This window comes from Carcharodon carcharias, chromosome 13, assembly GCF_017639515.1.
Source record: "Carcharodon carcharias isolate sCarCar2 chromosome 13, sCarCar2.pri, whole genome shotgun sequence".
In the NCBI taxonomy this organism is placed as follows: domain Eukaryota; kingdom Metazoa; phylum Chordata; class Chondrichthyes; order Lamniformes; family Lamnidae; genus Carcharodon; species Carcharodon carcharias.
This window is the reverse complement of record NC_054479.1, coordinates 20,521,500-20,539,507: the sequence shown is the minus strand read 5'-3', so window position 1 is coordinate 20,539,507 and position 18,008 is coordinate 20,521,500. Positions and strand designations below refer to the sequence as shown.

The following is an 18,008-nucleotide window of genomic DNA, read 5'->3' as shown; positions in this document are numbered from 1 at the left end:
CTTAAACAATGAGTGGCCTATCTCTAGGCCTCCTAGTGGAACCAGGGAGTCTGGAGATAGGACAGTTACATACAACAGAAATATGTATTATTCATATGGGTTACAGAATCAGAGTTCTATTGAAGGTAAAATAATTCATTTACACTTCTGTTTGAGACCACCCCAAAGCATGCCATTTTGTCATAGAGATGTACTGTGGCGGGGTAGAAGGTCCTTTTGTCAAAGTTGAGTGTTGGCCAGAAAACAGGCAGTTGCAGTTTTGCCTTGGTGTAGATTGTATCTCACTAGATTGAGAGAGCCAACAGGAGATGATTGTTAGTCAGGCCTGCACTTTTAAGCAGAGAAAATATTAACTTTGTTGTTCACTGTACAGAATGGGGATGGAGCTCAAGTTCAGCTTGAGTTTTGCCTAGGGAAAAAGCAGCTGGAAGATTTGCCTAGTTTGCAGCTAGCAGAAGAAATCTACAGTGGCCCTCAGAGTCTTGTGGCAGAAAGCAGTCAGCAGAGTTAGCTTGGAAGCTTTGAGAAGGCAGTTGGATATCTGCTGGCAATCACAACAAAGAGCTGAGACTCCCACAGTCATGAGGTATTAAAAATTGGAGGATTGCTTCACCAAAAAGCTAATGGAAGGATCTCCATAAAATATTACTTCAGAAAATAACAAGAACATTGAAGAAAATTAAATTGAATTCTGGAGGGCTATGGCATATCTTGTGGGTTGGTACCAGGTAAAATGAATGCACCTTTAAGATTCTTGTAACATATAAGGAAACTCTTGGGGGGGGAGGGAAGTAATAAGTAGAACTGAGTTTATAGCATAAGTTTTTAAGAACTATAGTGTTAGGTTAATGGTGCTTACTGCTTCATTCCTTTTTATATACAGTAAAGTCCATTTTCGTTTAAAAATGTGAAATCTTGTGGCGTAGTTCTGTACATTAATTACTAGGTTTGGAGAGCTCTTTAAATGTTAATGATCCCTAAAGGGATCATAACGTTTTCAATCACCACCTCTTGACTTTCCCACTACATCTCGGTAGTCAGGCTGCTTGCCTGATATCCAGTCTTGGAAGAACTGGGTTTTCCTTAGATATTTGGAACACTGAAATTTTTTTTCATTCATAGAACAGCATTGACCAATTAAAATTGTGATTGCTGGGAAGCAGTTCTGGAGAGCAAAGGAAATTTTGCAATTGATGGGATTTTTCAAATACGCAAATTAATGTTTTTCCTTTTGAAATATTTCCAACGTGCAAGGAATGCAGATGTCAGCATTTTGCCAGTTCTGCATGTTTACAAATTGGGATGTGGCTGACCTGCAAACTGAATATTGCAGAAATTCTGATTTTGACTCTGCAGACCTTGTATACTGCTCATATGGCTCCTGGAATAGATGGTATGACTACAATATAACTAGCTTTGCAATGATTCTCATTCGGAAAGAAATGACATTGTTTCCACATGGTAAAAGTTGGCTCAGCAGGTTTGCAGTGAGTGCCTCAAAAACATCCAAAAGCATGTCATAGGAGCGTTATAAAACAAAATATGGTACCAAGCCACATAAGATATTATTTGGTCCCTTGATCAAAAGCTTGATCAAAGAGGTAGGTTTTAATGGGTGTCAAGAGAAATACTGGTGAGGTAGGTTGAGTGTCAGCAGCATACATGTGGAAAAAAAAGATTTATTCCTTAGCCTGTGCTAACATAGCTCAGTTCAACCAGGGTACTAGTTGTCTAGGCTGAGCTAATCACTACATTGTTAACCCCAAAGGGAATAAATACACTGTAGATACATTTTATCCAGTTGTTTATATAAAAAAAATACTTGTTTGGAACAAAGTGAAGTGTATTTTGTGTTTAACTTTGTGCAACTGACATCTGATGCCTATATAAGTTCTGTTTAAGAATCTGACCTACAGTTCAATGCATCATCACAGTTTGGTTTCATATATCCTTATACCTGATCAATTAATTAAATTAATAGACTGCTTGGTTCCAGAACTAACCAGCTGGTACAGTTCCCCTTGCACATCAGAATGTAACTATATATCCCTTAATTGTCCTGTGGAACTTCTGCAATGTAATTAGTGCTATTCATGTATTTGCCAGATTTAGTTTTATTTGTGATTAGTAAGGCCTGCATTTTAACTGTTGAACATTCAGTCAGCTATTGCATAGACTTTCAACAACAGAAACTTGCATTTATATAGCACCATTAATGTAAAACATCCTATGGCCCTTTCAGGAGCACTATCAACCAAACTTTTGACACTGAGCTACATATAGGTATTAGCACAGGTGATCAAAAGCTTGGTTTAAGAGGCATCTTAAAGGGGGAGAGGTTTAGAGAGAGAATTCAGATCTTGGAGCCTAGGCAGCTAAAAGCATAGATACTAATGTTGGGGAAGTGCAAGAGATTAGAAATGGAGGAGCAGAGAGATCTCAGGATTGTAGGGCTGAAGGAGGTTTCAGAGAAAGGGCGGGCAGGATTAGGCCATGCAGGGTTTTGAGCACAAAAATAAAAAATTTAAATTCAAGATAATCTGCACCTGGAGCCAATGTAGGTCATCCAGCATAGCTGAACATATACCATTGCACACTGTGCATGCTTCCTTGAGGAACATCGTACTGGCACTCATGCAGCTGAAGTTTGTCAGGCTACATAACCTAAATAGTCACCAATTGTACATATTAATAAACCACTTTAAATTCAAATGTTTTTAAAGCAGCTGTTTAGATTATCAGTATGTGTTGGGTTAGTTGATATCAGTTGTGCTGGCAGTAGGAGAGTTACAATTGTTCTCTGTCCTCTGGTCAGAGAAAATCAACCAAAGCTCCTATCTCTGATCAGTATCCAGTTATCCTGGAATGAAGGAAAACGTGCACAAGGTGAAAATGGATTATTTCATATTGAGAGACATGGAAGGCAGTCTGCCAACATTCACTGGTTAAATTGACCTCAGAATAGCACAATAGAAGGGATTGGGAGCCATGTAACCATGCATTATCACGAAGGGAGATTATGGGAAAGATAACATTTTAAAGGCATAATTATCAACATTTGTTCCAAGTAATTGAGCCTTGTACAGCCAGGAAAACAGTTTAGAAACTCCAAAAGGATTTGTTTGACCGTGCAAGCTGCTGTTGATCGCAGTGTTTGAGGAATTTTACTTTTTGTTACAGCCTCTTTTCTGATGTATTGTTCTGCATATTTATAAATCTTTTTGTTACCCCATGTTTAGGAGTGAGGAGAAATGTCTGGTGCGTAGTGGCTTGGTGCAGCTCATGGACAGACTCTGTAGCCTGACGAGCCAGCGAGAAAGTAGCTCAAGTGAAAAACAGACCAGGAAACAGAAGGTAGCTACTATGGCCTGGGCTGCTTTCCAGGTACTGGCTAATCGCTGTGTGGAGTGGGAGAAAGAAGAAGGTGAGAGTTATTCATAAAAGTAACTTGCCTCTCTGCTCCCACCCTTCATCTGTTATGACCTTCGATCTACTAAAACCCTCGCTTAGCATTATTCATTAGTTCCTGACTGATCTTGTCTTTTTTGCACTATGTTCGGCCTTGGTTTGTGTCCCGCACAACGTATCACGGCTTTTCACTTTGTGTCAGTTGAGATGAAACCTGAAGATTCCTGCTGGTTTTGTGAAAGGATTCTGTGATTCAATGAGAAGTATTCTTTGGTTAAAAACAAGTCAGTGATCTCTTTCTGATAGCCCTGCTAGTAGCTTTACCTCAAATTCTTTCCTTTCCTCAACCTCAAAAAAAGGGTGTTGGCCACTTCCTTGTAGCAGAGGCTAGTTCACTTGTTCCCTATATTCATTGTTGTCCATTTGGAGGTGAAGGGCTGATTCCTACAATTGTAAGATCCCTTTTCTGATTTCCATGTTGGGCAACTGGCTAGAGGATGTCTTGTGAAAATTGTTCCTGTTCTGTGGAATGAAGAACTAACATTGAAGCACGTTGCTGCTACAAACGCTCCACCAATTGGTTGATTGTGGAACAACATTGGGTTCTTCCATACTGTAGTTAAAGTACACTTTGATAAGCGGCTATGTGAAGCACCCAGGGGTCAACCAGTCATGTGGAAAGCAGGCAGGGCTATAGTTAAATATATAGAATAAACAAATAACTGTATGCCCACCAAACACAGTGTAAACCAAGTTTCGTAAAGTCAACTTTTTCCACTTTCAGTCTTTTTATTATAGCTATCCCTCAAAAAAACTGAACCTGTGAGTTTTTCTTAAAATGGGTTTCCTTCAGTCCAAGATTAAAACTTTAGTTTTTATGGGTCTTCAACTTGTTTTTGGCTTGGCATGTTGGGCCATTGTCCAATTGCGCTATGTTGAATTGGAAAGTTTGTGTAAGAGGCTGGATTACATATTACTACTAGTACCTTTAATGTGCATTTCATTTCCCCCAACCAGGTGTATCCACAAATGCAGTTCATTCTGGGTTAGCTCGCCAAGTGTCAAGCCTATTAACCAATCATCTTGCCCGTGCTACTGAGTGCTGTGGGAATCAAGCAGCAGGAAATGACGCACTGCAGGATGTACTCAGCCTCCTAAATGATCTTTCCAGGTAGGGAATGTAACATCACATTTAAGGAAACAGTTGATTAGGGGTGCAGTCAGTAAGGTCTGTGTACAGTTTGAAACTTTAGTGAATCGCAGGCACATAGCAATTTACAATATACATTATATTGATGTTTCAAGCAGAGGCTATCTTGCCTGGAATATATTCTGTGTATATGACTTTTGTAAGCTAGTGAAGTAAATTTCTCAGTCACTTAATCATACACTTTATCTCTGATTTTTTATTAGAAGTCAGATTGGTAAAGCAATCCTCAGTCAGCCTGCCTGCGTGTCAAAACTCCTTTCGTTGTTGCTAGACCAGCGACCATCCCCCAAGCTGGTACTCATTATCCTTCAACTCTGCCGTGCTGCCTTGCCTCTCATGAGTGTGGAAGATTGTGGGAATGTGGAGCTGCCTCCATGGAGCTATTCTGTACCTTCCCTGGACAATGAACAGGATGATCCTGGTGACCCTGCTTCAAATATTGCATCACTTCTGTTAGCTAAGCTTGCTGATTATGTTGTACCAGGTAAGATGCTGGCCAATGACTGGCAATGTACAGCTATATTGGAAAGAGAACTTTTGCTAATTAATATTACTAATCTGCTTTGCCCCCACCCGGCCCCAAACCATTTTAAACCTATCTATTTGTCCTTGCCTTGAACTTGGCAAGTGGTTTTCTCTTTCACTCCAAAAGTAATCAGTTCAACTCTTGGTCTTTCATTTTAAGGCAGTTATTTGTATAACTATAAAACATGCAAACTACCATCCCTTTATGGTAAGAAATTATTCTATGAAAGCCTTTGGTTCCTGGTGTGTTCTTGGTTTGCAGGTGATGTGGACCATTGTATGTATATTTTTATATTGAAAGAACTGTTTTCAGGCAGCCATAACTTTCCAGCTCAGGGACGACACTGTAGCAAGGTTAGGTGCTGAGGTCCAGGAGATTTCTGCATCGTCGCTGAGAACACAGAGCTGTTGAAAAATGACATTAGTGTCTGAAGCTGGTGTGGTATTATCATCGCCATGACTGGCACTTGTCCGTGACTAGTGTTTTTTTTTTAATTAATTTTGTGGTTTTAGCCTTATGATTGCACAGGCATTTTCCTAAAGCTTTGGGAGTCGAAAAGGTGCTATTTACCTGAAACCAAGGGCTTAAGTTCTGGTTTTTTTTATCAGTTGCCTCTCTTTAAGTCCTTCCCTGAAGGTATTGTCTTGCTGGTAACAGGTTTTTTTGGCATCAGCTCATCCAGTGCTCATAGTAGTGGTCATTCTTGTTTTTGCGTCGAGACAGTTTACTGTTGGTAGGCTACTCCTCAAAAGGGGCATCAGAGATGAGCCTTTTCCCATCCTGAGCTCCAGTCCATATATGCAGACTCTGCAAGAGTTGACAAATTGTTAATCAGAGGCAGATGTGGTGTTTTCTTCACTCCACTAACCCAAATGTGCTGATGCATGGCATAACAATCTTGTTGCTCCAACTGTGAACCACTAACAGCACAAACAAGTTTATTTATTGGGGTAAATATTAAGTTTCATGGTGGGAATTGTTGGTGTTAGTAAGATGTCAAAACTGACTATGCACTGTCGTTATAGAATTATTTGCTGGGGCTAGTCTTGAAAAGTCTAAAGTGAGGGAATAGCACAATTAAATTTTTGCCTTGAGTGCTCACATAGCTCCAGTAGCCTAGTGGCAGGCAACCTGGCACTCTGACGGAGCAGTATTGGCCAGATCTGTTTGCTTCAGAACCTGAACATTTAACACTCTGTTCTCAGGGTGTCAAACTGTACTGTCTCCCAGCACATCAGAAGCTGGTTCTTCCTTTACAAAATCCAGCCCAAAGAACTCAATAAAAACAGAAAAAGACGGTGGAGAGGAAAGCGAGGCAGTAGATGGTAAACTGTCGATCTTAATTCATAAACGTGAAGATCAGTCATCCCATGAAGTCCTTCAGCCATTACTCAGGTAGGTGCAGAAGAACTGTTCTCCCTTCGTCCCCCACCTATTTCCCCCTTGACATGAAGATGCTGGGTTATAGTCCTTCAGCACTGGCTATTCTTTAGCACCTAGAGGTTTCATACCCCTAGGTTTTGTGTAAGCCTGGACAGGAAATAGCAGCAGGCTATTTGACCAGAGGTTGGGGCCTAGGATTGCAATGGAATCCAATCCTGTCCACACTCATGCAGTCCACCTGTGCAGACACAATTTTTGTCTGATTTAGCACAAATTGTGAATCGAAACATTAGAGCTTGGATGTCCATTATGTCACAACTCATATCCACACTGGCATGCTTTCCAGAATGAAACAAGTAGCAACCTTGCTTTTTTTCCCTCTTTGTAGCTCTGAGACCATTTGTTATGCCCCCAAAACACACTCAGCTCAGATTGGTTAACTTATGGACCATTAATTAAATCTGGAAGTTTCCTTGTTTATATAATTCAGATTCAAATTTAATCTGTGATTACCACTGAGCTGTTGTTGATAGTTCACTAAATTAGGACTGGTTTGTGAAAAGCCCTTTTTTTTGAAAACTTGGGGCTCAATCCAAAATTAGTCATGGGTTAAGCTGTATTTTCACTAGGAAAGTGGTACACTCTCTGAACCGTCTTAGAAATAATAGATGATATTTCTTGTCTATACAGAGTGATATAGCCCGTATCAGCTTAGGTGACAATACAATTGTGAAGTAAATGTCCAGTTTTGCTTTTACACAATTGCAATTTTCTCCTTTGTAGTAGCTCAGAGGGACGTCCTTTCCGACTGGGCACAGGAGCCAATATGGAGAAAGTAGTGAAGATGGATCGGGATATGACTAAAGTAAGGAATTGTGAGAATTTAAGTCCTATTCACAAAATTGTAAAAGACCTTGACGATTGTAACATCCTCAGCATAGACTGAGGATCGATCGTGGGGCCTTGAAGTCTCCATAGCTCAGTCTGCACTCAGCAAGACCTATGACATCATAAAAATAAAACTTTTCTTTTAAGTATATGGACTGAAGCAAATCAGATCAGAGCAGTTGTATGCTGAAAGAAGTCACTGTTCTTTAACAGTATTTTAACTCCTTTTAACAAGCAAAATGGTTTCCCTTGTACAGTGCTCATAAATTCTTTCTAAATATAAGAAAAACAAGTTCTTTCTCTAAAACAAACTAGTTGCTATCCATGCCTTACATTCTGAATTTACGTGTTCTGTTCTGTAAAACCCAAAAAGTACTTTTGTTCTTCTTTTGTTTGAAAAAGCTGAGAATTCATGCATTGTATAATCAACAAATTGGGTAAACATTAAGTTGTGATAAATATCTGTTCAATCTTTCAACTTGTCTGTGGAATGGATGTTTCTTGTTTTTTTTTAAATTTGCTCATGGGATGTGGGCATCGCTGGCTAGGCTAGCATTTATTGCCCACCCTTAATTGCCCTTGTTCAGAGAGCATTTTTAAGAGTCAACCCACATTTAGAGTCAAAGAGGTCTACAGCATAGAAAAAGGTCCTTCGGCCAATCAAGTCTCTGCCTGTCAAACAAGTACCTAACTATTCTAATCCCATTTTCCAGCACTAGGCCCATAGCCTTGTGTGCCATGGCATCACAAGTGCACATCCAAATACTTCTTAAATGTTACAAGGGTTTCTGCCTCTACCACCCTTTCAGGCAGTGAGTTCCAGATTCCCAACACCGTCTGGGTGAAAAAATTCTTTCTGTGGGTCCAGAGCCACATGTAGGTCAAACCAGGTGAGGACAGCAGATTTCCTTCCCTAAAGAGAATATTAGTGAACCAGATGGGTTTTTATGACAAGCGTCAATGGTTTCATGGTCATCATTAGGCTTTTAATTCCAGATATTTATTGAATTCAAATTCCACCATCTGCTGTGGTGGGATTCATACCCGGTCCCCCAGAGCATTACCCTGGGTCTCTGGACAGTACCAATACGTCACCACCAACCCCTGAAATAGAATAGTAATTTAATGTTATAGTGACAAAATATGTCTGCTGGGGCACACTAACGGTATCTTTGGTTTGCAGAGTGGGTACTGTGAAGTTATCACGGAAGAGGCAGTTGCAGCCTTACGCAAGGCTACCAAATGGGCGCAGTCAGGGCTTATTGTAAGTGTGGGACCACCAGTGGAGGCTGCCAGTCAGGAGGCTACCAGTGGACTGACAACTGGCGATAAGAAGAAGACAGCTCAGACATCGATCTGTAGAGAAAAAAATGCAGAACTTGCCAGGTATGAGATGGTGAGAGGGAAAGGAGAAATGAAGACCAGATAATGAGGGAGTGTGCCCTTTCATTGTGGAGGACAGTTAAACTGTTCAAGCTCTGCTATTGAAAAATATCATTGTCATATTCAATGAAAGCCAGTTACAGGACCAAGACCTGGAATACAGAACATCAGGCAGGTTGTAGAGGGGCCAAAATAAAACAAAAGTCGTAAGCAGATGTCAAGGGTAGGATCAAAGATCTGTTGTTTTTAGGTAGAAGAGGAAGCTGAGGGATGAAAAAAAATACACAGTTTTAAGTTCCTGGAAATTAATTTATTGAGTTATAATAAAGATTAAAGTGTAGTTGTCCATCCTTGTACAGTCAACATTCCAAATAGTCCTGGTTTCCTACATTGCAACAGTGGCTACATTTCTAAAGCACTTAAACAAAAGTAAAATACTCTGGAAATCTGAAATTAAAACAAAATGCTGGAAACACTCCACAGGTAAGGCAACTGTAGAGAAAGAAACAGTTAATATTTCAGTTCGATGAAAGGTCATCAACCTGAAACTTTAATTCTGCTTCTCTGTGCACAGGTCCTGCTTGACCTTCTGAGTACTTCCATCTTTTTCTGTTCATATTTCAAAAGCACTTCATTGAGGCATCCTATGGTTGTGAAAAGTGCCATATGCACGCAAGTTTTTTTTCTTTTTGGTCTGAGATCAATTTGATCAGGGTCTAAGATGGACCAGGACAGCTTAGTCAATAGTGCCTGCAATGCACACTTATTTCTATTGCATTGATTTGAGAATTTGATGAGAGTTGAAGCAATAGATACGTTACTAAAAAGGGAGTGTGAGGGCATCTTTAAACTTGATGTTTCCTTTCCAGAATAATTTTAAAACTGAATTATGATTTGAGTCTTGGATGTTTTCCTTTGATTTTAATTTTTTTTGGCTTGCAAACATGACTCTTTTTGACCTTTCCTCCCTGCAGAACAGACCCAGTCCGACCATTCATCAGTGGCCATGTGGCAAACAGCATGGCTGCAGAGGTGATTGCTCTGCTGCACAACTTACTGATGGCTCCTGAGTTTAGCACTGCCCAGATCTGGACTACAACAGCAGAAAAGGTAAAAGCAAAAAGCATGCTCGTAGACCTTGTACTTTGAAGAAAGAATTCTAACATTGTCTTCCAGATTTTTACTGTTGTTGATGCTTTGAGCCAGTTGTTGCGGACCCTCATCCTAGTAACTCCTCTAAAGTTTTTGTGATTTATGGCTTTTATGCAACAAATTCAGCAAAGTGATATACAATGAGGAAGGACTGTGAAACTTGATTGTCTGCACATGTGTTTTGAGTTGGTAATTCAACAATAATATGCTTTAGTTTTGCAAAAATCATTTGAAATTGATTTGAGTACACCGAATTGGTGTTAATCTGCATATCCAATAGAATGTATCCACGTAGCCCTGGTTATTAGTTTTGGATTAGAAAACTAGCAACAGCCTGGCTCTCTGTAATTTCGTTTTTCAGTAATATCTCCATTTTAGAATGGGTGGAAACTTGGATCTTCTGTAAATGTGATGGGCAATTGATTGCCCAAATTAGATCAAGCAAAAAACGCACCAGGTTGGACTAAGTATAGGAAGAATTTTAATTACCAGAGTTTATGTTCTTCCATATGAGGGTTGTTAAGATGAATAATTAAGTTACTGCTGTATCTATATTCTTTTGTGGTGGCCTTTAAGCCATCTACACATTTTCGTGCATCTTGTGGTTCCACCCACTACATCCATGTTCCCCCACAATGAGTTTCAATAAAGTTTTACTGTGGTTCTGACTCCTGATTTTAGAATGGAGTTGATGTTAGTTTTATATTAAGCCAGAATCCTCAATTTAGGTTTTCAATTCATTAAATGCCAGCTGTGTTGAAAAGATACTATCAATTCCAGTTACATGTAGGCACATGAGTGTTTGTACTCTTGTCGGCAGAAACAAACTAATTTGATGAGACTTTTGAAGCTCAGCTCAGTGTTGAGCAGCTTCAGCATGATTCTGTTGAGCCTCAGTGGGCATAGAAGAAGGGGATAGGATCAAGTTCTAGACCATGGGGTTTCTGGAGGTGCAGGATGCCAGTGCTGAGGTAAAAGTATTCTCATTTATGACAACAGCTTTTCCATCTGCATGTTCACTTCTGGTAAGTAAATGTGCAACTCTTTGGACTGTTCCCATTGTTTATCTTTACGTTGTCCTCAGCAACATTATCTGCATACTGATTTCACATGTAAGTCAGTGATGTCCAGTTTCATCTCTTGACTGATGCTTTGCATTCAGCCATGACCAATGTGCTGGCATATTGGCTCAAAGTTTGGCCTCCTCTAGAAACACTCTGCCTCAGAATCTAATCCATTCTCTCCCTATAAGCCTGCATAACCTGCTCAACTAAGAGCTTCAACTTCCTCAGAGTCCATCACCAACACTGCTATTTCCACTTCCACACATCACCTTACTTTAGCTGTCCCTGTAAGTCATTACTGCTGAAATTTTCAACCATGCCTCATGCCACTTGTTACCCCCAAATTCAACATTCCCAATGCCCTGTTCACTGGCATCGGCCATTGCACTCAACACAAAATTCAACTCTTTCAAGAGTGCTGTCCACATCCTACTTGGCACAGTCCATTCCTTCCATTCTATGGTCAGTGACAATGATCTCTCCTCCACACGCAGGAACTCTCACTTCAAAAGCCACACGCAGGAACTCTCACTTCAAAAGCCCACCTAATTATTCATGATCACCTTCCGCAGCCCCACCACAAGTCACCTCCATATCCTAATTATAAAATCTCTTGGAGTGTTTTATGTTAAAGGTGTATAAATGCAAGGTTCCTTTTTAAATGCTACTGAAGTCTTGTTTTCCATCTTTCAGGTTCTGTCTCGAGCACTGATGTACATCCCTCAGCTTGGTAAATATGCAGAGAGTGTCTTGGAGAATGGAAGTAGCAGTGGGAGGAAGTTGGCAAAACTGCAGGCTATTGGTCGGCAGGCAGTGGCAGCACTTTGTGCACTTGGGGGCTTCAAAGAGACCATTAAAATAGGATCTGAAGTGCAGGTAATCTGTCCACGCATTTCTCTTGTGTATCCATGTGCAAAACCTTTGTTGTAAAATTAAATTTTAATGGAGATTATGCATCAAAACCATTTGTTTATTTGTGAGCACTTCCAGAAGTTCCTTTGCTATTTGAGAGTGATTGACGTCAGTAGTAAAGTGATTCATTTTACCAGAAATAACTGTTCTCTGAGCCCATGATGTGTGGATGATTTAAGGTATTTGGAGGTACAGATTATAGGGCACTAAAGGCAATATCCCAAGTTGATAAGGCTGTTTCTAAAAAAGAAGTGGAATTCAAGACTTTATCTGAAGGGTTATAGATGATAATGGCCAAAATGTCAACATAAAAAATTACAAAGCAGTGTATTTGTAAACTTGTATGAGGAAATACAGGGATGGAGATTTGAAAAATTGGGTTGCCTTTTGTTGTAGTAACACTGATTGTGGGACAATATGATATGACACAGCACTACTTGTGTGCCAGACAGCATAACGAGCAAATGATGGACAGAGCTAAGCGAACCACAGCCACTGGATCAGATCTAAGCTCTGCTGTCCTGCCGTATCCAGTCGTGAATGGTGGTGGACCATTCATAAATATTCACCTCCACAAATATTCCCATCCTCAGTGATGGGGGAGCCCAGCACATCAGTGCAGAAGATAAGGCTGAAGTATTTGCTACAATCTTCAGCCAGAGGTGCCAAGTGGATGAATCAATCTCAGCCTCCTCCTGAGGCTCCAGCGTCACAGATGCTAGTCTTCAACCAATTCAGTTCACTCCACGTGATAGCAAGAAACGGCTGAAGGCACTGGATAGTGCAAAGGCTATGGGCCCTGACAATATTCCGGCAATAGTACTAAAGACTTGTGCTCTAGAACTTGTCGTGCCCCTAGCCCAGCTATGTGGAAAATTGCCCAGGTATGTCCTATACTCAAAAAGCAGGACAAGTCTAACCCGCCCAATTACCAGCCCATCAGCCTACTCTCGATCATCAGTAAAATAATGGAAAGCGTCGTCAACAGTGCTATCATGCAGCATTTGCTTAGCAATAACCTGCTCACTGGCAGCCAGTTTAGATTTCACCAGGGCCACTGAGCTCCTGACCTCATTTCAGCCTTGATTCAATCATAGACAAAAGAGCTGAATTCCCGAGGTGAGATGAGAGTGACTGCCCTTGACATCAAGGCCTCATTTGACCAAGTGTGGCATCAAGGAGCCCTAGCAAAACTGGAGTTAATGAGAATCAGGGGCAAAACTCTCCATTGGTTGGAGTCATACCTAGCACAAAGGAAGATGATTGTGGTTGTTGGAGATTGGTCACCTCCGTTCCAGGACATCGTTGCAGGAGTTCCTCAGGGTAGTGTCCTCGGCCCAACCATCTTCAGCTGCTTCATCAATAACCTTCCTTCCATCATAAGGCCAGATGTGGGGATGTTCGCTGATGATTGCAGTGTTCCGCACCATTCGCAGTTCCTCTGATACTGAAGCAGTCCATGTCCAAATGCAGCAAGATCTGGATGATATCCAGACTTGGGCTGACAAGTGGCAAGTAACATTCGTGCCACGCAAGTGCCAGGCAATGACCATCTCCAACAAGAGAAAATCCAACCATCCCTCCATGACATCCAATGGCATTACCATCACTGAATCCCCCACTATCAACATCCTTGGGGTTACCATTGACCAGAAACTGAACTGGACTTGCCATTTTGTGGCTACAGGAGCAGGTTCGAGGTTAGGAATCATGCAACAAGTAACTCACCTCCCGACTCCCCAAAGCCTGTCCACTATTTACAAGCCACAAGTCAGGAATGCGATGAATACTCCCCACTTGCCTGGATGAGTGCAGCTCCCACAACACTCAAGAAGCTTGACACTGTCTAGGACAAAGCAGCCCGCTTGATTGGCACCACATCCACAAACAATCATTCCCTCCACCACTGACGCACAGTAGCAGCAGTGTGTACCATCTACAAGATGCTCTGCAGGAATTCACCATGGCTCCTTAGACAGCACCTTCCAAACCCACAACCATTACCATCTAGAAGGACAAGGGCAGCAGATGGATGGGAATACCACCACCTGCAAGTTTCCCTCCAAGCCTCTTATCATCCTGACTTGGAAATATATCACTGGTGCTGGGTCAAAATCCGGGAACTCCCTTCCTAACAGACCTTTGGGTATATCTACATCACATGGACAGCAAAGTTTCAAGAAGGCAGCTCACGACCACCTTCTCAAAGGCAATTAGGGATGCGCAATAAATGCTGGCCTAGCTAGCGAAGCCCACATCCTGTGAATGAATTATAAGAAGTATTTAAAATTCTAAAAGGGTGCATTTGTGTATGGAAGCAGATTTTTTTCCACTTATTGAAGCGTTAAGAATGAGGGGGCATAGAAACAAGATTAAATGTAAGAAATTTAGAGCAGAGGTCAGGGGAAATTAGTACACAATTGTGAGCTATAAAATTCATTTCCAGTGAATTAATGGTCGAGACAGAAACTAGGTCAACTTACAATTTTATATAGGTGAATGCAAGGTATCAGGGATATGGAACCAAGGCAGGTAAATAGTGTTGGGGTATGAATCAGCTATGATTTAATTGAATAGCAGATCAAGCCCAATGGACTGAATAGCCTGCTGTTCCTATGAAGTAAAAGGGCTTGAAGGGATATATTGGAGCAGGATTGCTAAATTTGATATGGATTTGTTTGTGCGGGGTGGGGTGGGGCCCAGTGCGAACATAAATTGTTGTGTTGCATGGCCTGTTTCTGTGCTATAAATTTCTACTCTTGTAAAATAAAGTTGGGAATAGAACATTTTTTGTTTGCCTTAATCACTTAAAATGCACTTTAGCTTTTGGACATAAGTTAATGTTTTCTCTTAGGTTTCAGGAAAGGGAATATCTGGAAGCATTGGAGTGGTGACCTCTATTAATGAGCAAGAAGGTATTGCCACAGTCCGACTCCCTTTATCTGATTTTCGAAAGGCTTCCAAAGCATCAGACACGGTGACTGTTCCAATATCGAGACTATGCACACCACGATGTGAGGTTAGTTGCTTATAGAAACCAGATGTGGAGTGAGGCTGCTGATAAAATTAAATGGCAACCATTTAAATCTGTGTTTCCCAAACCTTTTTCTCCTGTGACCCTATTTTATTGCTTCAAACTTGGTGCGACCCACAGTGAAAATTGGGGTGGGGTGAGGTAAAGTTTTTAAGCAGGATGGGAGTTCAGACAGCAGGGATACAGGCACAAGAGACAACTAAACACATTTTGGAGGCTCTGGAATCAGCAATCAGGCCTCACAGCTCATTAGATTAGGCCATGCCCACGTGCAAAAATAATTGTGCACATTTAAAGAGGCCTTGCAGCCAATCCCTACCTGGACTGGCACATCTGAGTCTAAGCCACAGTGGCTGTTGCTGCCTCGGAGTTTGCAACCCACAATTTGGGAACTCCCTGGTTTAAGTTGTGTGAATATATTGATCTGGAAATAACCTGTTCATTCTTTTGCTGTTGCGTGGCTTCGACCAATGACTGTAATAATGCATTCTGCTGTGCTTTTATGGTGCTTGCCTCCTGCTAAATACAAACTGGCCTGCCAGACTTTGTGTGATATCCTGTATTTATATCTTGCATTGCAAGTTTTTACTGATTTGTACTGAATGCTGCTGTCTCTGAGCAATATTGCCAGGGACCACATTCTTTAATCCCCTCTATCTCATTTACTTGGATGTGTTCATTTCAGATGATAATGGAGGATGAGTTGGTGAAGGTCCTCATCTCTATCCCCTCCCCTCACACGCACCCTGCCAATAAAAATGTGGCTTATTTAAATGTTTACTTAATCAGGGGTGATGTAAACAATTGAAAGCACATGTAATCCCTTTCAAGATATGTGCAGTAAAATTATTGAACAATTTTTGTGTCTCTATGCTGCCTTGAATAATTCTAGTCCTCAGTCAGCCCCAGAGTATTAAGATTATGGTTTCAACTGGGTATTCATCACGTGGTGGATTCCTAGTTCTAGCAACAAAACTGATACAGCAGCAATTGGATATTCGTTGATTGGTTGAAGCACCATTAGTTTCCTGCTCTTTGGTTGCTGGTCAATGTATGCTGTTGAGCAGGAGGAGAAATGACATGGGAAAGAAAATGGAGGAAGTGATGCCCCAAAAATGTTGATGGGCTTAGTTGTCTTAAAAAAAACTATAATACAAATTGCGATTCCTTAACAGTTGCACTTTAACACTTGTATTTTGATCTTTTATGTACTTTTTAGGCCTTGCCCCTGCATAAACTGTCCATCACTGAGAAAGTAGTCCAGGCTGTTCAGTCTATGTTGCTTCCACAGGAAGGGAGTCTCTCTATTCTGACCTCACTCCCTGCAATTGGTGATGGTTCCACTCCTGTAATGGCAGTAGTACGACTTGTAGCTGAAATAAGGACTAGGTAATGTAACCTGGGTTGGGTTATATCTTTTTTGCATTTGCCTTTGGATTTTCCTGTCCTCTGCAGATTTTAAATAAGTTTTTTCTTGAAACAATTTGTTGTGCCATATCTTATTAAAATTTCCTTCTCAAATTTGGGCTCCTGACAGACATCATTTACAAGGGAAGATTATGCTTGAAGACCTCAGCAATGTTAGTTGGCAGGAACATGATTTTATGATCTGTGAAATATGTTTTGAATATATGCAATAACAGCTTGGTGTATTTGATGTTATGTACCTAGAGTTGGTCTAAGAAGGCCACCGAATGTGTATATTTGAGTGAGTTCTGTACTATATGTTTAGACTTTAGACTTGAACTGAGGTGCCAATTGCCAAGCCAGATTTCCTGAAGCCCTGTGTACTTTCAGTAACCCTGATTGAACAAATGATCAACTGTCTTTTAAAAGATTTTGCCTGAAGTATTCTTAAGATTTCATTACATCTGAGGCAAGGATGTCGAAATGCTGGCCTAGCCACTGAAGCTCGTGAAAGAATAAATAAAAATAAACAGACCTTGTGCCAGAACCTCAGTAGCCTTTGAATCCCAGCTAATAAGATTATTGATCCTTTGAAGGGCAGTAGGTATCTTGCATGTTTAACTTCAGTTCATGCCCTGAGAAGGTTTGCAGTTTCAGTGATCATTGAGAAGGAATAAATTGATAGCAAATGGGGCCTGTTTTAACTCTGAAGTAAAGACAGCCAGGTAATTGAGGAGAATCTTTGAGGCCCCTAGATTCCTGCTTTACTATATCTCAGCAATCTGAAGGGACTAACTGGGGCTCCCATGTTATGTCCATCAGAGATCTGAGCACATTGGATTAGTGCTTTTTTAGTTCATCCAGTGTGTTTATGAACTGCACATGGTGGCACATTATGAAGTTAATTTACTGTTGACAGTTCAAATTGTGGTGCTGCTTCAGGATAAATGACTCTTAACAAAAAAGTATTCTGCTCTAGTGATACAGAACACACAACAGCATTGGTTCATAATCATTTGTGAATTACAGCAAGATGAGCTGCGTTATAAAGTTGAGAAAATAGGCAATTTGCATTCTGAGAAAATCTCTGACTAAGTGTTGTCCTTTCATCATATTTGGTTATTGTTACTTTGTTGTAAAGTTACAAAACTTGTTGATTTGTGTGAATGAAACTAAACTAGTCTAAAGAGTTACAGTTCATCCATTACAGATAATGGCAAGTGGCGCTGTAACTTCAGTTCTTGATTACTTTGAAGTAACTAATATAACTCTGTTACTTTTACAGAGCGTGCTTAGTGATGGCCCAGTTACTGGAGGATAGTTTGTTCTGTGAGGAGTTCATTCAGCAGTGTCCAGCAGCAGTTGAGGTCTTGAACCTGGTGGCACAGGAGTGCAGCCCTGGTATGTATTGCTGTTCTAAACTGCAGTTAAATGTGGTGCATTCAGACTTTGTACCTTCAGAATGCATGTTTCTTGTCAATATCGTTAAGATAGGATGGAGCACAAAGCAACTGTATAATGTTAACTTTTACCAACTAATGCCATACGCACAAAGTTACCTGAAATTGAATAAACTCCTAAATGAAATCCAAAAATTGTGGATCATGTATGTGTGGTGGAGGCACATTCAGTCGTGGCTTT

The 18,008-nt window shown here is 40.8% G+C and overlaps 1 protein-coding gene across 3 annotated transcripts in view; it reads left to right on the top strand.

Moving 5' to 3' along the window:
• LOC121285485 (probable E3 ubiquitin-protein ligase HECTD4) overlaps positions 1-18,008 on the top strand; it is a 301,376-nt gene that overhangs the window by 184,642 nt on the left and 98,726 nt on the right. For all 3 annotated transcript variants that reach the window (XM_041201967.1, XM_041201965.1, XM_041201968.1), the window contains exons 34-44: positions 3,240-3,424; positions 4,426-4,579; positions 4,822-5,102; positions 6,350-6,539; positions 7,311-7,392; positions 8,599-8,801; positions 9,773-9,908; positions 11,708-11,890; positions 14,781-14,945; positions 16,180-16,349; positions 17,653-17,768. In XM_041201967.1, the coding sequence (XP_041057901.1) occupies positions 3,240-3,424; positions 4,426-4,579; positions 4,822-5,102; positions 6,350-6,539; positions 7,311-7,392; positions 8,599-8,801; positions 9,773-9,908; positions 11,708-11,890; positions 14,781-14,945; positions 16,180-16,349; positions 17,653-17,768 (1,865 nt within the window). The remainder of the gene's footprint in view (positions 1-3,239; positions 3,425-4,425; positions 4,580-4,821; positions 5,103-6,349; positions 6,540-7,310; positions 7,393-8,598; positions 8,802-9,772; positions 9,909-11,707; positions 11,891-14,780; positions 14,946-16,179; positions 16,350-17,652; positions 17,769-18,008) is intronic.